At 47.1% G+C, this 23,547-nt stretch overlaps 1 protein-coding gene and 1 long non-coding RNA gene across 4 annotated transcripts; one reads left to right on the top strand and one right to left on the bottom strand.

The window, feature by feature from the left end:
- The first annotated feature begins 5,559 nt into the window (after window positions 1–5,559).
- On the top strand, window positions 5,560–22,567 carry Gsg1 (germ cell associated 1). 3 transcript variants are annotated; one of them, NM_010352.2, is made up of 7 exons: window positions 5,560–5,763; window positions 6,564–6,623; window positions 15,497–15,815; window positions 17,675–17,845; window positions 18,499–18,651; window positions 19,712–19,823; window positions 22,151–22,567. In NM_010352.2, the coding sequence occupies exons 3-7, from the start codon at window positions 15,497–15,499 to the stop codon at window positions 22,491–22,493; spliced, it is 1,098 nt and encodes a 365-aa protein (NP_034482.2). In that variant the 5' UTR covers window positions 5,560–5,763; window positions 6,564–6,623; the 3' UTR covers window positions 22,494–22,567. The 3 variants fall into 3 exon arrangements, with proteins under 3 accessions (NP_034482.2, NP_001074022.1, NP_001074021.1); NM_001080553.1 differs by lacking the exon at window positions 6,564–6,623; NM_001080552.1 differs by lacking the exons at window positions 5,560–5,763; window positions 6,564–6,623 and adding an exon at window positions 12,012–12,062.
- LOC115490439 lies at window positions 14,935–18,520 on the bottom strand. Its single transcript, XR_003956534.1, has 2 exons — window positions 18,463–18,520; window positions 14,935–16,034 (listed from the first exon to the last, which is right to left on the bottom strand). It is a non-coding gene; the product is annotated as an uncharacterized LOC115490439 (long non-coding RNA).
- Window positions 22,568–23,547: the final 980 nt, after the last annotated feature.

The following is a 23,547-nucleotide window of genomic DNA, read 5'->3' as shown; positions in this document are numbered from 1 at the left end:
CCTCCTGCCCTTGGAACACTTTCATTTGATTTTACCTAGAACCAGCTCTTGTCAGTTCACAGATGTCACTCGCATGCTGCATTGTTTTGCGTTTTATAGCACGACACTACTCCAACATGGTCTAGGCCGAGTCCCATGCAACATTGTAATGAATAATTTCATGCATTCATATTTCTATATTGTAGGGAGTGTGTCCTCAGGGTAAAACTCTGGAAGGCGGTTTCTGGGTTGAGGGATAACACACATGCAGTTTCGGTAGATGCTGTCAAATGCTCCTCCTCCTCCCTGTCGCTCTTCCTGTCCCCACCAGCCACAGTGCAAGGAGTGGTGCTTCCTAACCCTCAGCAAGAGACAGTTGCCAAGCTTTTGAATTTTACCTCTCTGGAAGCTGAGAGATGGTATCTAACTCAGCATGTAGACCTACAGACCAGGCTGTCTCTGCTTCTGGAGTGCTGGGATTAAAGACTTGAGCCGCCATAGCAGTTTTATGTATTTATCTACTTTAAAATTTACTGAGTAATGTCGCAATTGTTGTTCATTTATTTGATTGGTTGGAGGTTTTTTGTTTGTTTGTTTGTTTGTTTGTTTGCTGTTTTGTTTTGTTTTGTTTTGGACAGGGTTTTATGGCCTGGAACTTGTCAACTAGACCAGGCTGACCTTGAATCTGCTGTAATCCTCCTCCTTCTACCTCTGGAGTGTGGAATTAGGGACATACATTAGCACAACCTGGTCTTCATAGTGAGTTCCAGGTCAGCCAGGGTTACACAGTGAGATTCTATCTCGACCACTGAGACACAGTAAGAGCAAGGCAGGCTCTTCCTTCTGTGTTGACCTGACATTCTTTCTTATTTGCCTGGATACTTTAGGTGGTGTCTTAGTCAGGGTTTCTATTCCTGCACAAACATCATGACCAAGAAGCAAGTTGGGAAGGAAAGGGTTTATTCAGCTTACAATTCCATACTGCTGTTTATCACCAAGGAAGTCAGGACTGGAACTCAAGCAGGTCAAGAAGCAGGAGCTGATGCAGAGGCCATGGAGGAATGTTCTTTACTGGCTTGCCTCCCCTGGCTTGCTCAGCCTGCTCTCTTATAGAACCAAGACTACCAGTGCAGAGATGGTCCCACCCACAAGGAGCCTTTGCCCCTTGATCACTAATTGAGAAAATGCTTTACAGTTGAATCTCGTGGAGGCATTTCCTCACCTGAAGCTCCTTTCTCTGTGATAACTCCAGCTGTGTCCAGTTGACACACAAAGCCAGCCAGTACAGGTGGTTCATTAGAATCCTATTGATTGAGCAGCTCTTATCCCATCGGCACCATACTAAAATAAACATCACAGGAGTGAAGCAGGAATATCTTTGAACATCTTAGAGTGTCATGGAAAAAAACAAAACAAAACAAGATAAGCCACCTAATGAAGCAAACAGCTCAAGTGGCCATGCAAAGGACATCCTGGTGCTAAGCCCATCTATAATCCCAGCACTTAGTGGGTTGAGGCAGGAGGATTGAGAGAGTGGAGGCAGCCTGGGCTACATAGGGAGACACTGCTGTGAAAGAAGAAAGAGAAGAAAGGGAGGGGGAAGGGAAGTTTTGGGAAGAGAAGGGAAGGGAAAGTGTTTGAATATGCTTGGCCCGGGGAGTGGCACTATTAGAAAGTGTGGCCTTGTTAGAGTATATGTGGCCTTGTTGAAGGAAGTGAGTGCCCACTTTGGGGGTGGGCTTTGAGACCCTCCTCCTAGACACATGGGGGTTAGTCTTCTCCTGTTTGCCTTTGGAAAAAGGTGTAGAACACTCAGCTCCTCCTATACCATGCCTGCCTGGACGCTGCCATGCTTCCTGCCATGATGATAATGGACTGAACCTCTGAACCTGTAAGCCAACCGCAATTAAATTTTGTCCTTTATAAGAGTTGCCTTGGTCATGCTGTCTCTTCTCAGCAATGGAAACCTTAACTGAGACAGAAGTTGGTACCAGGGACTGAGGCATTGCTGTGATAGAAACTGACCATGCTTTTGTTTGAAGGAATGTGGATTTTGGGACTTTGAAAAGCAGTGGAATATTCTAAGTGGGGCTTAATGGGCCATCCTAGTAGGAATATGGAAGACATTGGTGTTGAGAGTGATTTGAACTTTGGGGGCCTGGCTCAAGTGTTGTCAAAGGAGAAGAATGTTAATATGTGGCCTAGAGAATATTCTTGTGATATTTTGGTGAAGAATATGGCTGCTTCTTGTTCTGAAGAGTCTGCCTGAGGTTAAGGGGAAGAAATTTTGATTAATTGCTTTGATAAAGGAATTCTCAAAACAGCCTGGTATAAATTTCGTTGTGTGGGCACTAATGTGTACTCTCATGAAGAATGTTTTAATGAAAAGGAGCAAGCTGAGGGGAAAAAAATACAAAACATGGATCAAAGAATAAAGGAGCATCAGGAAGTAGAATTGAGCTGAATCCAATGTTCAAAGAGATAAATAAATTCAGGGAGTGGTGACCTCAAAGCAAGGTCCCACCCTGCTAAGCTTATTGTTTATGCTTTTGCAGTTAAACAAGGAACTTGGTTAGTGTTCTCATTTGGACTTTTACTCTGAAATGAACTACAATCCAGAAATAGAGAGCACAACTATGATCCAGATCATGAGGAATAGTGGCCATAAAAAGCTTTGGCCCAGGAATGGTGGTGCACACCTTTAATCCCAGGAGGCAGAGGCAAGCAAATCTCTGAATTCAAGGCCAGCCTGATACAGAGCAAGTTCCAAGTAGAAAAAAGCTTAGGTCCAAGCATGGTGGCACACACTTTTAATCCCAGCATTCAGGAGACAGAGGCATGCAGATCTCTGAGTTCAAGGTTTGGAAATACAGAGCAAGTTCCAGGACAGCCAAGTTTGAAGGAAGTGAAAGAGTTGGAAAACAGAAAGCTGGTAATAGAATAAAGGGGACTATGTTCCAGCTCCAGTAAGCAGCAGAGTTTAGCAACTTTGGCCATGTGGCTCTGGCTTTAGAATCAAGAGTAGGAGAATACTGGGACAGTTGATGATGCTGGTTAGCTGGACCTAAGAAATTAGTGGTGAATAAGAAGACAGTAGCATCACTGAGGTGAAATCTTTATGCTCTCATGAATACTGGGAAGTGATATATAAGAATCACTCAAGTAGTTCTAGTTTTGAAGGCATGAAGGGGTCATGGAGGGCATCTGAGGCTTGGCACTGTGAGAGGCCATTGGTACAGCCTCAGTTGCAGTTGCAGTTGACAACACAGGACTGAAGAGGTCATGCAAAAAAAAAGTTGAGACTTGGCACCATAGAGGGAGACTATGAGAGACTATTGGTGAAGCCTAGTTGCAATGAGAAATCTTAGCATTTCTCATTAGTGATGCCAGTACCATGTGATGACCACCAGGAACAGCAGCAGCCATGGAGTGGAGTCAACCAGAGCCTAGAGTGCTGCAGAGCCAGAGAAGTGACCCAAGACCTTTTGAGAAGAACAGAAGATTATGTGCAGGTCTCAGACATTGGAACAGGAAGTTGTAATGTTGAAGTTGCCTTAGAGACCCCAATATGCAGAGCTGCAAGGTCTGTGGGATACCTGCCAAGGAAAGCTGCTAACAGGGAGTAGAAGCAGCCCAGGGGAAAAAAGTTTGTTGTGATCAACAAAGATGAAAAGAGTTGGACATTGGAAGACCACTTTGATATCAGACATGGTGATACAGAGTCTGAAGTTTGCCAAGCTGGTGTTTGGGCTTGTTTCATCCAGTATTTCCTCACTGTGATGTTTTGAAATGGTAGTGTATATCCTGTGATGTTGGACTTTGGATGTTTAACATTGTTGAAACTGTTATAAACTATGGGACTTTGAAGTCGGACTAAAGTATTTTGCATTATGCTATGGTATGTATTATATTATGGTATGGCCCCCCATAGAAGAATGTGTTTGAACAAACCTATAAGGGCCAGGGAATGGAATGTGGTGGTTTGAATACGCTTGACCCAGAAGTGACACTATTAGGAGGCCTTGTTGGAGTTGGTGTGACCTTGTTGGAGGGAGTGTGTCACTGTGGAGGTAGGCTTTGAGACCCTCCTCTGAGCCATGTGGGAACTAGTCTTCTCCTGTTTGCCTTTGAAACTCTCAGCTCCTCCAGCACCATGCCTGCCTAGACTCTGCCATGCTTCCCACAATGGACTGAACCTCTGAAACTGTAAGCCAGCCCCAATTAAATGTTATCCTTTATAAGAGTTGCCTTGGTCACGCTGTCTCTTCTCAGCAATGGAAACTAACTAACTAGGACAGAAGCGAAGAGGCAGGAAAGGAAGGAGATGGAAGGGAGAAGATGGAAGGAGAATAGGAAAGGGAGGGAAAAGAAAGAAGAAAAATCTGATTGTATTAGCTGACCAGGCATGCTATAGAAGCTCAGAGGTAAGGGAGCATTCTCAGGGCTGGAATAAGGGATTTGAGGCTAGAATCTGAGGTCCTGAAGGTCAGGATCTGGGTGCCTTGATAAGGAAGAGCAAGGGTCTTAGAGAGGGATGGAGGGTTCCATGTCACACAGGACAGGTCTTCATCCAGACCCTTTCAATCCTGGACTTCACACCTGAGGCTGAGTTGTACCTCGGCGTCAACTGAATTATGTCTACTAAAACTCTGAGAGTGAACTTGGCATGGTGGCTCACATCTGTAGTCTTGGTGCTCAGAGACTGAGGCTGGAGGATTGCCATGAGTTGAAGGCCAACCTTGTTATATAGTGAGTTCCAGACCAGCTTTAGCTGGAGTAAGAGCCTGTTGCAAAGCAAAACTGAAAATTCAACACGTGGTGGACACTGCTGTCATCCCAGCACTTGGGAGATAGGAGGAGAAGGAGGATCGAGAGTTCAAGGCCAGACTCAGCTACACATGAAGTGTAATGCCTTGTTTCAAATAAAAATAAACGTGATACTGAATGCCTCCTTAGATTTCCAGACACTGGTCCTTTAAGATGGCAACTCTTTTGCACCATTACCTCTTCAAGAATGGTCTAGAGTTAAAAAGGCCAACACAGTAGCTGCTTACTACATGAGGCTTTTGAGCCCTTCAGATGTAGATGGTGCAACTTAGCTGTTATATTTCATTTTAATGCAATGTTGAGAACAGTGTGGTTCCAGTGGTTGCTGGAGGGTGGGGGAGGAGGGGGATGTCGGCTTTCACCCAGCCCTGGGTAAGAGTTCATTGTTATTGCTGTGTGTGTTCATCTCACTGTTTTGAATGGAGGTGTTAGAACACTGTTAAGCCTTATGTGGCTCACAACTGTAATTCTCTCTGACAGCAGTGGGCAAGCCTCACAAGCCAATGTGATCTGGTTGGCACCACATGCAAGCCATCCCTAACCTTCAGATTTGTGTTTGAATGAACTCCCCAGATCTTTTTATACTCATTAAGCACCGATTGAAAGACCTCAGGAGACTGAGAGGTACTGAGCGTGTGCCCTTCTCTCAACCTGGTCTTTCTAGGGTTGGGAGAGGAGTGGGCGGGGCATCCGGGGGAGAGAGCCCTGCCTGCTACTGTGACATCACAGAATGAAGTCATAGTAACCCATCCCTACCCAAGCTGGCGGCGTGCCTGAGGGGCATTCATCCTCTCCCAACTGCCCACATACCACCTTACCCCCTCTGCTGGCAAGAGGGGACCTGGTGCACCCTCTCCCTCAACACCTGAGCCACGCAACTAAGACCTGTCAGAGCAGAAGCTGAGACACATTTTCAACTCCTGTCAGCTGACTCAAAATGTTTGTCTCACCCAGGAGGTAGGTACACAGCTTTTGGAAATGTTGTTAAAAAAAACTAATTATATTTATTTCACTATTTGAGCCCCATCTCTAGTGGCATGAACACACACACACACACACACACACACACACACACACACACACACACGGAGAGGGGAGTAATGTATAGTTATTGAGCAGTGAGCAAGTATGTTCAGAAGGCCCAGCTAGCCTAAGAAAGCGGCATTGGTGAGACTGGGACAGAGCTCAAAGCTCTGAAGAGCCAGCAGTGTGGGCTCAGGCAGCTCCCCCAAGTTCAGAAAGAAGCCCCCAAAGTACACACATCAACCATCAACTGGTGGAGCCCTTACAGATATGAACATGATAGCAAAAGCCAGTCAGTGCCTGAAATGTTAGTATCTTTCAGGATTAGTTCTCTAGAGAGGGGGCAGGGTTATGGGGAAGCCTGGTGTTAACATGAAGCCACAGATATAAAGCACAGGACACTTGAACCCTTGCCTCATTGTGGAGGCCGTTCCATGACCCGAAATCTGTGGCTTTTGTTAAAAAGTGTCTCCCTGCCCTTTGCTGTGTGGGCACGTTCCTTCAAAAGCAGTGGGCCTTTTAGGGTTGCGGGTCTAAACGCGGACTCTACCATGTCTACATCTGTGATCTGGTGCAAATCAAAGATCGAATCCAAGCAGCACAATGGAGATGGTGCTCTATACCTGGTGGGGTGCGAGGGCCTCGGGAGCAGTTAGCTAGCGAAGGGTCTAACCACTGGCCTGGTAGTTTGGGATGCTTTTTCCTTAGATTCCGCTTTCCTTCCACCTCTTTAGATCTTCAGAACAAAACTGTAGAGGACTCCCCACCTCTCCCGCCAGCCCTTGGGGAAGCAGGTAGGTAACCAGTAGTCCTCAGATGTGTTAAGGGGTTCATGTGCTCACCTCTCGTGTCTACAAAACGAGGCAGGCCTACCTTACCCCTCCATCAGAAAGGACCTAGGGAACCACGTTTTGGAGGGAATAGGGAAACGCTTGATTTGGGATTTGACAGCAACCAGGACACTTGTCCCGTCTGGTGTTAGGAATTTAACCCAGGATCCATTCTCTTCTCTGGGCTGGTCCTCGCCTGCCCTGATGGATAGGCCAACCGGATGCAGGACCCACCCAAGGAAGAGAAAGAGGAAGAAACCTAGTGGTTCCTTGCCACACCTAGAAGTCCCAAGGACTCGCTGCACAAGGGCGGGGCCCTGCGAAACAATTCAAAACACGCTCCCGGTGCGTCGCCACGGCAACCACGCCCGGTGCTAGGCAACTGGGGCGCCGTAGTAAACACCGTCGGGAGGGTTACTCATGGGGAAGCATGGAGAAATCTCATCTGGCTCAGGCACTGAGACAGAGAGAATGAAGATGAAGGGAGAAAGGGAAGGAAAATATGCAACGAAGGAGCTCACGCTGGGGTGGGGATGGGTGATCCGTTACTGTCTAGGGACAGCAGCATTCCTGGCACCCCTCTTCCTCATTGAATCCCTCAGTCCCTGAGACACCCGGGCAGCCAGTGTCCTAGCAGTCACTTGCACGTGAAGGATTGCCCCACAGGAAGTGCAAATGTGGCTTTCCCTCTGATTCATGCCAGCCAGCGGCTTAGGGCATGGAAGAAAGGCGGAGGCGGGGTTGGGGGGGAGTGGGGGGGGATACTTCCTCTCCTGGAAATGACTGCCATAGCAAAAGCCTTCAAACAATTCCATGACAAAGAGGAAAGGGAAAGGCTGGAGGGAGGTCCCAAATGTTTTCCTTTGGCCCTTCCCAACGAACATAAAGGAGAGATTTGCCAGCATATGTGACCCACCTTGGGAGCACTTGGGGTTACGTGGGTACTTACAAGCCTGGTACAGTTGAGAATGGGAGGTCCCAAGTTAAACACAGAGCGGGTATTCGCAAGGTCATGCACAATCCTCCGGGAAATCTTTCTCAGTCTCAAAAACGAAGGAGTTGGATGTCCCGCAATCTGCAATTCAAGTTCGGAAGGTTCGAGCCACATCAAAATGACGCTAATCTGTACGGAATCACCCGTCTTGAAATGGACAGAACATTTCCGATCCGTCACTGTTATGAGTGATCTGTTTGTCCTCTCGTCAGACTAAAGATAATACTGGTAATGAGATCATTGCTATTTTCTGCGCCTCTGCTCATGGAAAAGCAGGACTGTTCCCACAGGTGGGAGGAAATGTATTGGCAGATCTGTCTGAAAACTCTACATCTGTGTAGAAGGGCCTCAGGTACGCTTTAGGCCCTCTGGGGTCTTTTTGTGGCTCCCAGTTGCTTTTGTATAAGAACTGGGAAAAGTGGTATGCACTCGATGCTGTTTGGACACGTTCTGTGTTCATGTCTTCGCCCGTAGGCTTCCCAACATGTGTTCATGAGCCTTGTTAGCATTACAAACATCCTTCATTTGAAGACAGTGCTGGAGTCCGCAATCTGTTAAAAAAAAAAAAAATCTGCTTTACTCCGTGCATTGACTGAGTCAAATGAGCCTCACAAAGAAGGCACGTGAGCTCCGTGGAAGGTGTGCCTGTCAGAACGTGGAGGTGCAGAGAGCAGAGCTGTTTGTGCATCCTTCAGCGACAGCCAAAGCACTTAGATTCCACTCCAGCTTTGTGCTCGTTGAGTAACAGAAAGGAATTACCTAATGAGGCCATGGGTCAAGAATTCTGGCCCCTGGGAGGACAGAGAAACTCTTTCGAGGTGGGGCAAACAAGATGTCTTTGGTGAATAGCTTGGGGGACAAAATGACTAGATCCCTTAGCCCCAGGCTCAGGTGTCAGGGAAGAGGTGAACACACTAGTTCTCATTCGACATTCTTAACTACCTCTAGTCTGCAGCGAGTTGCAGCGCGGTCGCCTCGCAGTAAATTGAACTTCTGCCGACAAAGTATGGGCGTCCCAAGACCATCATTTCTCTTTATGCAGAGCCAGTAAAAATGGTTTTCTACAGCACAGAGGAGGTCGACTGAGAACCTTAGCAAGTGAAGGTCAGTCCCCGGCCTCAGCACTGGGATGTCATGAATGGGGAGGAGCTTAAATAGTCCCACCCAAGTGTGACTTCCCACTGACAGTCCAAACACACCAAGTTTAAACACTGTTGAGATGAGGGCTATTTGTCTCCATATGGACTTGCGAGCTTTCTTTCCAGACAAGCTTAATTGAATTTGTTACATTGACCAGTAGTTACTTTTTCTGTTCTGAGAGGACAGGAAAGGGTCTGGGGAAATAGCAAACCCAAATTACAATGAAAGGAAATGAATGGAGTCCTGAGTTCTGATTTTTTTTTTGTGTGCGTCAAGGCAGAGAAACTCAGTTGCTTTTTTTTTTTTTTTTTTTTTTAGAGGAAATTGAAATTTGGGGTCCAAGGACCTCAGAGAGAGGAAACTAAGACTGGTCACATCCAGCAAGTACCCAGCCAAGCACCCTAGGAATGGGTGGATCAGAGCTGCTGTGGGAGCCTAAACTAATATTTTGGAACCCTTTAAGGAAAAGAATACAAAATTATAAGTTTGGATTGGGCAACAGGCCCTTGGAAGCAGCTCAAATAAGTAAGGGGCTGGGGAGGTAGGGTTTCATTAGCTTCATTCTAAACCTCTGGGCCTCTGCATCGAACCCTGCCACGCCCATCCCCTTTTCTCTGAAGAAGGCAAACTTGAGGCAATTAAGGCTTCGGGGGTGCGGTTTATGAGCAGAGGCAATAAAAACCAAAGACACGGTGTTGTGCCAAGCGGTGACTCAAGGCGGGATATGAGACGTGTCTCCAAGTATTTGAAGGGTGGAAGCATCGAGAAGGGAAAAGAATTGGTCACTGTTCTCGGGTGGAGAGAATGGGGATGCAATTAAGGAGAGAAACATGTGCACAAAACTCCATCAGGAAACGCTGGCTAACTATTTTCTGATATCGTGATGTTGCATTTCCTATGGGAGGCACTTGAGGATCTATCTATTGAGTCACTGAGATCTGGAACTGGCCACCAGAAATGAACTATAGGGAATAGTCCTACAAAATGTCCTGCCGGGAGTGGCTGAACACCCCCAACGTTCATTCTCAGTCCTGAATTCCATAAGGCTGACACATGGCAGTCTGTAGATTTGTATCTGGACGAAAGCCAACTGAAGGAAAGAGCAGTTCTGCAGAACGAAGCCTTCTCTACCCGCATTGGACTGGCTTGGAGGAAAGGAAAGGGCAGGAAAGAAAATATGAGGGTATAGCGCCACCCAGCGGCAAGAGGGAACCATGCATCCTGGAAGCAAGCCTATTCCAGAACAAAATGGGACCACAAAATTTTTTGTCCCCTTCTCCCAAAGCAAAGTGAGTTGTGTCACAATGAGTAAAGGGGTGCTTGGGTGACACATAAAAGATACACGGGGGGCCTGAGAGATGGCTGAGCTGGTGAATGGACTTGTCACGAAGCCTGACAACCTGAGTTTGATTTCTGGAACTCACACCGTAGAAAAAGAGAACCAAACTTTCGGGATAGCATTTGAAATGTATATAAAGAAAATATCTAATAAAAAAAATAGTAGAGAACTCCTGAACAGCAGTCTACAACCACTTTCTTTTCCAACCATTTGGCCTCAAGGGAGCCATTGAAGGCACAAGTGACCAGTGACCAGCTGTAATTATTTCTCCTTTCTCTGAATGAAGTTCTGACTTCTTTGTTGGATTGTAAAATCGTTTTCTTCCACAGCTTCATAAGTGATCATGACTTCATTGTCATCCAACCCAGCCATCCCAATAACCCAAGCATGGTGCAACTTTATATATCCTAGAAAATTCCATACTCAGATGGAATTATTCAAACCTCGCAGAGACTACCAACCTTCCTGACTCAGAAATTCTTGGCCTCCAGTTTGGCTATTTGACATACTTGTTTGAATCTACCTTAGACTCTGTGAATAACCCTCTACACCAAACTTCCCAATAGAGTATGTTCTAGAAGGAAACCTGCCTTGAACACCAGTATTTGTCAAAATTTACTATATATGGTAAATCTCAGTGGTTAATACAATTTCTTAAAATGAAAAAAAAAGAAAAAGATAAAGAAAAAGAGAACCAACTCGCAGAGTCCTCTTCCATACATGTGTCACTCCCCTGCTACACACATGTGCACACACACACACACAGTGTGAAAAAGAACAAAAATGGTTTCAAGGAAGCATGGTGTAGCAAAGACAGAGGAGAAAGCCATTTCAAACAATGAATGAATGGCTTTTTACACTAAAATTGAAAGATCAAAAGAATGCTGGGTGACAGTGGTTGCACGCCTTTAATCCCAGCATGAAGAAGGAGGCAGAGGAAGATGGGTCCCTGAATTCGAGGCCAGCCTGATCTACAACTTCCAGGACAGCCAGGGCTATACAGAGAAACCCTGTCTCTTTGAGGGAAGAGAGTGGGGACATGTCAGAACAAACTGAAGACATTCTGGGTAGAAGGAAGAGAGTAGCTGCTGCTATGTGTATATATTACAATTCTAAGGACAGAAAGAATGCTGTGTGCTTCTAGTAACTGCCAAGAGGATAGATGTGACCCACTCCTTAATGGTCGGTTGGATTCATTATTGTTGTTGCTGTTGCTGTTGTAGCTGGTTTGGAGAAAATAAAAAGATGCCCATCCCTTGCTTGAAAGTTGGAAATGAAATGGTGGTCATTATAGGGCCATCAGGCCATGGGCTTTTCCCCAGATCTTCCATCCTGTTCTCTCCCACCCCTTCCTCACCCTCATCATTCCCACCCAACACACTCAACATGAGAGGAGAGATGCAACTGTTCATGAACTGCCTAGGAAATGGAGATTGCACACCGAACAAGCCAGTAGTCTATCTGTGGCTCCCGAAGCTTCAACACTGCGGAGCCTAAAGATGCTTCCTGCGAGACCCTGAGAAGTTACAGTGGATCCATATTTTTTGTGTATTGCTGTGGAAGTCAAGCCCCAGCCAGTCACAGCCCTTACTAGGGAACAAGAGGTAGAGAGGACATCAATCACCCTTTGTTTTTTTACAGGATTTCCCCTCTGCAAATGCAGATCTGTGCTGCTCTGGCCTCTGTCATAATCTCCAAGACCAGCTGGGCTGTGATTACCCTGTCACTCATTAAATGTCCTCGTTCATGGCATGGCAGCATTTAATCAAGAGGCATTTCTCAAACTACCAGAAGAAGGGGAGGGGCGGGAAGGCAAGGGAGGGGGGAGGAAACTCAGCCTTCTCTCTCGCTACTTTGCACCAAAGAGACTTGTACAGACGGAATCCGTCCAACCTTCCAGACAGGCTACAAGACGCTGACCATGGCCAAGGTAACCAGCTTTCCCCTTTGATTTTGCAGGAGAAACCTTAGCGCCTGGCTCTTTGACAGAGATGCACCGCATCAACTGGCTGCCCTTGTTATCATGCACTAATGCCATGTTTTTCTGTTAATATACACTGATGTGAACATAGATGCGACTGAGCCACCTAGAGCACTTCTGCTCTGTCTCTTCCTTTGAGAGCGTAGAGGGTTGCCTTGGGAAGGGATCTGTCAGCATATGCAAAGGAAGAGCTCTTCTTAGGCTCTGTCCCTCTCAAGCCACATTAAGAAAACTTGGGAAATGAGATTTGTTCTTCCAATTTGAAGTATCAACTATAGAGAAAAGTCACGTGGTGAAAGATGCTACCTGGGGGGTGGTAATTGTTGAAAAGTCTCAGGAATGAGATGTCCGTTTAACTGTCAACCTGGAGGCGAGGAGGCTCAGTAGGGTGCTCGCCTGGCATCCACAATTCTGGACATGGCAGCACACACATGGAGTTCTAGCATATGAGAGGTTGGGCAGGAGGATCCAAGTTCATCTTCAAGGCACAAAGCTGCATAGGCAGACCGAGGTCACAAATTACCTGAGACCCTGTCTCTGACAAATGGGGATGGAAGAGAGTACGACACCTATTCTTGGTGGGTGTTCTTTCTGGAGAGATCCTCTTTGAGTCATTTCAAGTTGTTCATCCTTTACTTCTCAAATCATCTCTTTGATTATTTGCTTGGAGTCTTGGTTGAGGCTACAAGGTCTGCATCCCTGAGGTAAGCCTCAATATTCTTTATTTCTGCATAACCTGGAGGAGCTTAGGTGAATACGTGACTTGGGATGAATTAATGATAGAGCCAAGAGCTGATCTGGTATGGTATGATAGGAGATGACTTTCCCAACCAATTAAGGCTCAATGCCACTATTAAAATAGAACCCTCAGGTGGAGATTTAGAATTGCCTAGATCCTCGGGTTTGGCCCTTTGTATAGAATGATTAGAGAAGATGTTTTACCTGCAAGTTCTTTTCCTGTTCAAGCTATGGATATCAGATAATGAGGAAAGATACCCACCACAAAAATGCTCATCCATCACCATGCCTGATGCCACAGTTTTCACAGGAGCTAAGATATTGAACTAACCTACATGACTACCATAGATGGATAAGGAAAGAAAATCTGCTGTACATACCTAATGGAACTGTATTCATCTGTGAGGGAAAATTAAATCATGAAATTTGCAGGAAAATACATGGAAGTGGAAATATATTTTGTGAAATAAGTCAAACCCAGAAGAAAAAAGCCCTGTTTTCTCTCATGTACAGATGTTAGCTAGATTTTGATTATATATATATATATATATATATATATATATATATATATTAGAGAGAGAGAGAGAGAGAGAGAGTTTTGTGGACCATAAAGGGGATCGTGAGGAGGAGAAAAACTCTAAATGTAAGGAGGGAATGGGTAATAGAATGGAAGGGGGTGGTCGAGGAAGGCGTTGGTGGCAGTGGGCAGTGAGATGGGGACAAAGAGCAAGGGTAAAGGGGAAACATGAAGCATACTATGTTGACTGCTTACTTTATGAAAATAAATAGAATACTCAGCAAGGGCAGGCAGGTCACTGTGCTGGAACAAGGGTGGGAGCCAATAGTTTTAGGGACTATCTTTGAGCATGTGTCACGGCAAGTGACACTGAAGTGACAGTAGATCCTGGCAAGCCACGCTCCCGCCTGCTCCTGGATGGGGTGGGTGATCCAGCCACTGATTTGTCCTCAGTCAAGGTCAGCATGAGTCTTACAAAGGCTGATGTTTCTTGGTGGAGTTAATGTGTTGAATGCTTTTAATTTTTTAAATCACATTAGCAAATTAGTTTCCAGAAGCCATTTATTTTTATGCTGTATAGTTTAGGTATTTGTATACACGGTCACTGTCATGTTGGCACTGTGTGTGGCGTGCAGTTCTTCCATCCCTGGAGAGTCTGAAGAACAAAGGGTCGTCGTCCTAAGCTGTCACAAGTCGATTCTGCTAAGCTGGGGTGCACAGAGATTGCTGGGTCTGTGTCGTTATTTACATCCTCAAGCTAAGCAGATTTGGGCCTGATTAATTCTGATAGGAGTGATCCCACAAAAGCTCAAGATGGTCTGCCTTAAGAACCATCTGGAAGCTAAGCGCAAGCTTCCTTTCAGCTCCCCAGCTGTTAAACAACCGTATGATGCTCAGAACTGACCACAATCATTTTTCTACATCAAATTCAGTTCAAATCACATAATCATAATGAAGCTGATACGGTTAACATTGGTCTTTGTTTTTGAGACAGGATCTGATGTAGCCCCAGACTGGCTTCAAAGTAGCTAGGAATGATCTTCCTGCCCCTTCTCAAGCACTGAGACCACAGGCATGCACCCCCACACTGGATTTATACAGTGCTGGGGATCAAGCCCAGGGCTTCACACATAATAAGCAAGCATTCTCAAAGTGAGATGCATACACTCTGCCATCTTTTCTCCTGAAGGCATCAAAAGTTCCAACTGCTTCCCCTGGGGTGATGCAACTTGATCATATTATATCCCAGGAGTTAAGTGGAGTTATTTAAATAGGTAAGGAATAAACCTATTTATAGAAAAATAGATGAAACTGGTGAGCAACTTGGTAAACAAAATAAGCCAGATTCGGACAAATATTGCATGCTTTCTCTCGTATCTATATGTGTGTGTATGTATGTATGTATATATGAATAAATATACTTGTCTGTAGGATACAAAAGCAGAAGGGGACTATGGCCAAATGAACAGAAAGAAGAAGGAATCTGAATAACAGAAAGGGGCTTGGGAGCAAATATAAGCAAACTTTAGTGACATATGTATAAAAAAATAGTACCATAAAACCCACTACTTTACATACATGAACAATTTATTATTAAAAAATTACACAAAAGGAGGCTGACAGCTCAGAGCATTCACAATGAGCCGCCCTTGTTCCCTTGCTGCCTTTGCCTGAGCATACATACCCTCAGTGGGGTCCCGAGGAAGTCTTCTGCCCAAGCGCACTTACACACATTCCCTAGGGCTTGCCAGCTGGAAGCCAGGCAAACTCTCCTGCTTCCTAAAGCCCTGCTCACATCCAATTTGCGCTGACTTTAGAGTTCCCCATCAGAATGTCTCCCATCTGGTATCACCTTCATCCCTCTGTAAACCTGTCCAGTGTCTATCCAGCCATCACTCTGCCTATGAAAATCACTCCTGCAGAGCAGGAGTGACACAGGGTCCCAGTTTGATGAGGATCATCACTACAGCCCTTGCTCCTGGCCACATAGAAGCATGGCTTCTACGGGGCCTCCTGGAGAAAACGCTCAAGTGTCAGGCTTTGCCCATCCGTGTTGAAGAGGAGTGAGTGGGGTCCAGGGAGCGCACTCCTCAGATCTGTGTCCTCCCCGCCTGCTTGTGTGTTGCAGATGGAGTTCCAGAAGGGTTCCTCTGACCAGCGGACCTTCATTTCTGCCATCCTCAACATGTTATCACTCGGCCTCTCCACAGCATCCTTGCTCAGCAGCGAGTGGTTTGTGGGCACACAGAAGGTGCCCAAGCCCCTGTGCGGGCAAAGTCTGGCAGCCAAGTGCTTTGACATGCCGATGTCCTTGGATGGGGGCATCGCCAACACATCAGCCCAGGAGGTGGTACAATACACCTGGGAGACTGGGGATGACCGGTTCTCCTTCCTTGCCTTCCGCAGTGGCATGTGGCTATCCTGTGAGGAAACCATGGAAGAGCCAGGTAATTCCCTCATGCTGGCTGCACGACCTGACCTGCTTTCTCAATTACATTTTTCTTTGCATTGTGTGTGGGTATGTACGGGGAACAGGGGTACGCACATGCATGTGGAAGTCAGAGGACAGTGTGCAGGACTCCATTCCCCCCTTCCAGCATGTGGGGCCAGGGGATCAAATTCAAGTAGCCAGGCTTGGCAAGCACGCATTGAGCCATCTCACCTGCCTTTAAAGAGAAAACCGTTTATTGAGACATTACCTCAATTGGTAGCCCAGGCTATCCTAGAACTCACTAGGTACACCTGCCTAACCTAGAAGTTGCCCCAATCCTCCTGCTTTGGCTTCTTGAGTACTGATGGGAGACACCATACCAGACTAAGGCAGGCAACCTTGGGATCTTATGCAAGTAAAGAAACCCCACTGGGCTGAGAAGAGTCTGCGCAGCAATGGGAAGGTGTACGGTTTCCACCATGGGCCTCACGCCCAAACTCTTTCTGTAATGTCTTCTCTGTGGCCCCTTTTGACACAGTCATAAGCCCCCTGAGGCTTTGCAACTTCTCTAACTTCAGCAGGTGTGGTTTAACACAGTGTTGGCCCTTAGACCTTTAGAGCTGACACTTTAAAATCATCAGACTCTTTCTTCAAGTGGGCTACCATTGCTGCTTAGAAACAACCCTAGCTCTGCCCAACCAGACCTCTGCATGAACGACTTCATTTCTGTAGGCCTTGATGCTCCTTTTAGATGAAAGGGCTGAGGTACAGCACACCTAAATCCCCCCCCCCACTTTTTTTGGCTGAACATCAGTGCTGGCATTTAAAAAGTAAGGGGAAACTACAGCAGCACAATCCTATAGATAGAACCAACACTCCAGAGGTTGAGGCAGGAGGGTGAGGAGGATGAGGAAGACCTGCCCTACATGGTGATTTCAAGAGCATACTGGACTGTCTAGTGAGAGAGTCTTGAAGAAAACAAGAGTTGGACATGTAGTGCCAGGGTTGAGTAGTTAGCACGTGCAAGCCCTGTGTTGGTTCCCGGGATTTCAAAATGGATGGATGGATAGAAAGAGATATATTGATAGATACATACATACTTATAGATACATAGATACATACGTAGATAATGTAGAAAATAGATAGACAGATTTTAGGATGCCCTGGAGGAACTACGGACAGGTCTTTCCAAGTCTCTTGTCACTTACTGAAAAAAAAAAAAAAAAAAAAAACACTGTTCGGTTCATACCAATCAGTGTGTATGCCTTAGGTCAGTTCACACCAGTCAGGTGTGTATGCCTTAGATCAGAAAGAATGACACCTATAACCTGCCTCTGCCTCCTCCTCTTCCTCCGCATTCAGAATATTTAAAAGTCACACTGGGGCCAGGGAAAAGTCCTAAAACCTGAGATCATGTTCAACTTGATATTAAAATTTCCAAGTGGGCTAAGGGGAAAAACATGGAAGAGAAATAAAAATGGGTGGGGTGTGAGAAAGGGGGGAGGGGAGAGAAGGGGGAGAGAGAGAGAGCCCAGATGCATATCACCTGTAGCCTTGTGGTACCTGACATTATCCCGGTCACAATTCCATAAATAGTTTTGGTCCAGCAGCAAAAGGACTTGTTAACTTGTTAACATCAAGACAGGAAATTGGAGCTCTGACCTAGGAAGACGCTTCCTCTGCACACCAGAGGTGAAGGCCAGAAAGCGAGTCTTGGGAATGAATGGTGGTGTGAGCGCCTGGAGCGGGGGTGGGGGGGGGGTGGGGGGGGGAGAGCTGTCAGAGCAAATGTGGCAGGGCTTGGGGGGGGGGGGGAGTCTCCACCACACAGTTCCAGGACCCGCCTTGTAACACTGAGCCTTCTGTGTGTTTCAGGGGAGAAGTGCAGACGTTTCATTGAACTCACACCACCAGCCCAGAGAGGTGAGAAAGGACTACTGGAATTTGCCACGTTGCAAGGCTCATGTCACCCCACTCTCCGATTTGGAGGGGAGTGGTTAATGGAGAAGGCTTCTCTCCTCCACCTCCCTTGGGGGCCCGTGGCAAGTACGTGTTCATAACTGCAGACAGACCTGGGCCTCTCTGGATCTAAACTGTACTGTGATCTCCTTTCTCTACCTCAGAGCCTCACACAGGCTGACGGGAATTCCTCCTGAAGCTGACTCGCCCTTGTACGAATGTAGCTCACAAATCAGAAAGCAACCCCTTTCCTCTCTATTTTCTTATTGTGGGGGGGGGGAGGGGATGGTTGGCTTTAGTTGTGTTTCCTTGAGATAGGGTCTCTGTAGCTGAGCTAGCCTCGAGACGTTGCTCTCTTCCTGCCTCGCCCAAGTTTTTCCTTACTGAAAGAGGAGAGAGGTCCAGAAAATGAAGACATACGCCCAAATTAAAGAGAAAGACAAGGAAGATGATAAGTACAGGGCTTGTGAAAATAGAAGACTCTGTTCCACAGGGAAGCTTAGCAGTGTGCACAGCCCATCGTGTGTGTGTGTGTGTGTGTGTGTGTGTGTGTGTGTGTGTGTGTGTGTGTGTGTGTGTGTGTGTGTGTGTGTGTACGGTGATACACAGATTCCTTGAGGACGCTTTGTCTCTCTCTCTCCCTGTTCCTCTGGGCCTCTGACTTCTAGTGGGCGTGCATGTGTGTGTCCACAGTGGTTGCTCACCGTCTGGGTGGGGTTTCTTTTCCTGGCTCCTCGCAGAGGTCTTTTGGCTGTCACTGGGAGCCCAGACTGCCTATATCGGACTTCAACTCATCAGCTTCCTCCTGCTACTGACGGATCTGTTGCTCACCACGAACCCTGGCTGTGGGCTCAAGCTAAGCGCGTTTGCAGCCGTCTCCTTGGTCCTGTCAGGTGAGTGACAGTGACAGTGCCTCGGCAGAGTGTGCCTCCTCTCCAGGCTCCTTTGGAGGTTTTGCTTTGTTTTGCTCATTGTGTGAGACGGGGCCCAGGGCCTTCCTATGTAGGCTAGGTTAGACTGTAATTCAACTATAACTGGGTGGCCTCCAGCTTCCAACAGCTGAAATTAGAGGTGTATAGCGCCATGACTTGGTTCACAGGGGTCAATGTGAAGTGCCACCTTCAAGGCTTGAATCTTTGTCCCTGAGAGGAGAAAAGGGCTGGGAAGCAAGAAGAAAAGCTGGGGGTAGGATCTAGGAAGGTGGCTCAGTGGATCAGAGCTCTTGTTGCTCAAGTTGGGGGCCTGAGTTAGACTCTCCAGCACCACATAAAGACTGAGTATGGCCACTTGTACCTGCAACCCGAGCTCTGGGCATGCAAGTATCAGATAGCAGCATCGCTAAGTCTTGCTGGCCAGCCAGCCTAGGCAAAAAGTAGTGAGCTGTAAATTCAGCGTGGGACCGTGAGGGAATAGGATGGAAAAGCTGAGGACCCTTGTGCCTATACCGGGGCAGGCACCCGCACACATTCATGCATACAATCACACAGAGAGAGGTGGAACAATATACTGTGCAGGCAACTTTCACTTTAAACTGAAGCAGCAGGCAAGACTCTATGTTCTGTCCGTCACACAGGCTTTCGCTTCTAGGTTCCTCTATTCGCACGCTTCCTCAACATGTACAACTTTTAGCTGGCTCTACTTCCCAACCAGAATCTATAGCTTTACCACACAGCACAGTCACTGTTGGTTAAAATTTAAAGTGAAATAAAATCACACACACACACACTGAAGACCAATGTGTAGGAAGAACTCAAAATGGGCAATAGCCATGAGAGTGACTCAGACTCTGTCCCAGCTCTCGACTGTTGTGAATTATGGACATGTGAGGAGATGCTCCTCCCACAGTATCCCAGGAAATGTGATGGCAAAGGAGCCATGGATGCCCAGGGCAGACTGACCCTGGTGCCAATAGCCAGATGCCACACACATCTCTGCTTTCTTGTTCCTCCGTAGGACTTCTGGGGATGGTGGCTCATATGCTATATTCACAAGTCTTCCAGGCAACTGCCAACTTAGGTCCGGAGGACTGGAGACCACACTCTTGGAATTACGGCTGGGCCTTCTAGTAAGTATCTTTATACCTTGAGGCTTGACAGCTCGACTCCAGGCCATCTTCATCCATCATCAAATGCAGAGCAGGACCAGGAGGCATCCTCTCCCTCCCTCCCTGCTCTCTGCCTTCAGAGGGTGCATAGAACATTCTCCTCTCTGGCTTTGAGGATGCAACCTGGTCCAGCTTTTCTGCTCAGCAGCTGTAATAGTTGCTTCTTTGTCTGTGATCTGTGTACTGTCCTTGAGAAGCAAGGCTGGTCTTATACAGCTTGTGAGAACTATGCTACATGCTCTATAGTTTATGACTCAGGGTATTAGAGAAATGCGGACAATAGTTATAACCTTGAAAATTGGATTGAACGCCATCTGATCCGTCGGCGATCCTCAACCGGAATCTCTTGCATCGAGTATATATACCCTTACTCCAAGAGTAACTTCTTCCTAACTCCTGAGTTTCAAATTCTACTGAACTTGCTAGAAATAGAACCGTATGGCACCAGCTGTCACCAAGAGGTCAGTGCTGGAGTTCAGAGCGTCTGCGCAGAAAGAGCTCCAGCCCACACCAGCCCCGGTGGCCTCACACAATACTGTTTCCTTCTACACGGTAGCCTTAAACACAAAGGGCTCGGTCATTTCAAACTTCTCCTGTGGGGTGTGAGGTGTATCTCATGTTGCCAAGTTAGCCTCTAACTATGTAGCGGAGGCTGGCCGTGAACTCCTGATTCTCCTGCCTCAGCTTCCCAAGCGCTGGCATTTTAGGCGTTCACCACCCTCCACACATCCAAGCTGAATGCCACCTTTACTCGGAGCCCCTCCCCCTCCAGGAGTCCTTTCTCATTTTTCCTGAATAAACCTCCACTAGATCTGCTTTAAAAAAAAAAAAAAAACATACCAAGGGTACAGAAAACGCAGTAGGCTGGGCTCACAGTTCCATAATAACTGTACCTACAGTGGGGCTTTTCCACATCAGATCCTATCCATTTCCTCAAGCTGCAATGTGTTGTGACTGAGGACTCTAATCGGACCACCAGCCCCAGGTCAGCTTTGCCGTTTGCCCCAACCACAACCAGTCAGGTTTTGCTTTTTGCTCATCTTCTCTTTCTTTCTTTTTCTTTCCTTCCTTTCTTCCTTCCTTCCTTCCTTTGTTTTTCATTTGTTTTTCAATCAAGGTTTCTCCATGGAGCCCTGGCTGTCCTGAACTTGCTTCGTAGACCAGGCTGGCCTGGAACTCACAGAGATCTGCCTGTCTCTGCCTCCCAAGTGCTGTAACTAAAGACGTGTGCCATCTATGATGAACTCATGAGGACCTGAGTTCAAATCCCTAGGACCCATGTAGAAGGAGGACACAGGAGCATGTGTCTATAATCCCTGTGGATTATAGATTGAGAGGGATGGGAGGCGTGGAGAGTTCCCGGAAGCTCATAGGCCAGTTAGGCAAACAACAAAAGACATGTAGCCTCAAATAAGGTGGACAGATCCAAAAGGTTGTACACAGGAGACACACACAAAGAAGCAGAGAACTCTGGGGCTCAGGCTGCAAGTCATCGACTGTCAGGGATAACAGGCCCTGGGCCTGCCTTTCACCAGCCTTTGGCCTCCAGGCAGGTCTTAACCTCACAAAACCTCCTGTTTCCTGGGCTTCCCAAGATAGCAGCGAGATTTAAGGGTTTGGTTTCCCAAGTCTTTAGGAATGCTGTCGTTCCCTGCTGTGCTTTCTCCTTTCTGGGACCCACCCAGCTTCTATTCACACTCAGCTTCCACTGTAAATGACCCTGTGCCAAGGACCACAGCGTTCATAATAGTTGAACCCCACTAGAGCAAAAGGTGATGATGCCTGCAGAGCTGTAGCAAAATGTCTTCATGAATGATTCAAAAGGCTCAACTTGGGAACAGTTAAGTTCAAACAACGCTGGGCAGTGGAGGGACGGTTACTCCAGGATCAGGGTGAAGGGATCTCTTTGGCGAAGGGCATAAAGGGAAAAAAGAAGGGGTAAGGGGGTATGTCTGAGCCTGCCCACCACATAGATGAGAGCCTGAAGTCTAGGAGGTCTGGGAGATTTTATAGGGGTAAATAAACATACCACAGACAGAGGTATCAAAGCATGGCAGTCGGTGGCGAGTGGTGGAATTCAGTGCAGTAGACTACCTGTTTTCTCTTTGAGTACAAAACTAAGGCCGATGAAGTCCTCTGGTCTCCGTCCTTCACAGTAGCATGGCAGAAGGCAATATACTCAGGTCCCCATATCCCCCTAAAGACAGCGCCTAGCCTGTGGCAGTATGCATGGTGCTTCTCTTTCCAGAGTCAGACTCTTACTGGCCCTCCTTTGTGTTTGCCCCTAGCACAGCGTGGGTTTCCTTCACCTGCTGCATGGCGTCAGCGGTCACCACCTTCAACATGTACACGAGGATGGTGCTGGAGTTCAAGTGCAGGCACAGCAAGAGCTTTAACACCAACCCCAGCTGCCTGGCGCAGCACCACCGCTGTTTCCTTCCTCCTCCGCTGACGTGCACAACCCACGCAGGGGAACCTTTGTCCAGCTGCCATCAGTACCCCAGCCATCCCATCCGCTCTGTCTCTGAAGCTATTGACCTCTACTCGGCGCTACAGGACAAAGAATTTCAACAAGGGATCAGCCAGGAGCTAAAGGAAGTGGTCGAGCCATCTGTAGAAGAGCAGCGTTAGGAGTTAAGTGGGTTTGGGAAGCAGGCTAAGTCCTACCATAGGTGTCGCTCACTATCAACATCTGCTTAAGCAAACAAGTCTCCTGAGCCTTATTTTTAGAAGCTAAGAGTAAGATAAGAGAACCTCCCTGTGCCTCCCAAGTGCTGGGATTTAAAGGTGTGCACCACCACTACCCAGAGGGCATTGCTCTGCCTCCTTCTCCTTGACACTGCTTCACCCTATCTGTCTCCCATCTCGCGTCTCCAGACCCACCTTCTCTCTACCGATTGCTTAAGGCAGGTTCTAGACTACACGCTTCGGATAAAAAGGTCAGGTGTAAAACAGTTCCTACCTTTAAGAGTCTGGTAAGCTGTCTGGAAGTTGAAATGCAGCTAAGCACTTTGACGGTGGCTTATCTGTGGTGGACTAGAGTTCTTCTGGAAGTCACGCACAGGGAGATAGATGGAGACACTATTGAGGGCATCCTACACACTTGCAAGTGTCTTGAATGTTCATAGTAGCTTGTAAAGTATGATTAAATGGGCTGGTTACAGAGTTGGATAGGAGCCTCAGTGGTTCAGAGCACTGGCTATTCTTCCAGAACATTCCACTCCTGGTGGCTAATCACTGTAACTCCAACTGCAGAGGATCTAACGCCCTCTCCTGGCCTCCACAGGCACACGCATGCACATACAGCCAGACATACAGGCAGCCAAACCACCCATACACACAGAATAAATCTCAAAACAACTTGAAAAAAAAATAGGCTGGTTAAATGGCTCAGTGGTTAAGTACCTGCTGCACACGCCTGTCAGCCTGGAGTTGATTCCTGGATCCTTCAGTGGAAGGAAACATGGCACATATGATGATAAAATTTTAAAAACATTATTAAATATGGCCCTAGAAGCCATTAGGAAGGTATGGTACATGGAGGTTTCTATAGCATCAGGCCCCCTTCTAGAAATGGCCTCCCGGGTTCCCAGAGGAGACTCATACAGGGGTTTCTACCATGAATGAGACTGGGGCAGATGTTGCCCTCTGGATATCCACCTGCTCCCTCATCTCAGAAACTGGT

The sequence above is a fragment of the Mus musculus genome, chromosome 6, assembly GCF_000001635.26.
Source record: "Mus musculus strain C57BL/6J chromosome 6, GRCm38.p6 C57BL/6J".
Classification (NCBI taxonomy): domain Eukaryota; kingdom Metazoa; phylum Chordata; class Mammalia; order Rodentia; family Muridae; genus Mus; species Mus musculus.
Note: the sequence above shows the minus strand (reverse complement) of the source record. Positions and strands in the feature narration are given on the sequence as shown.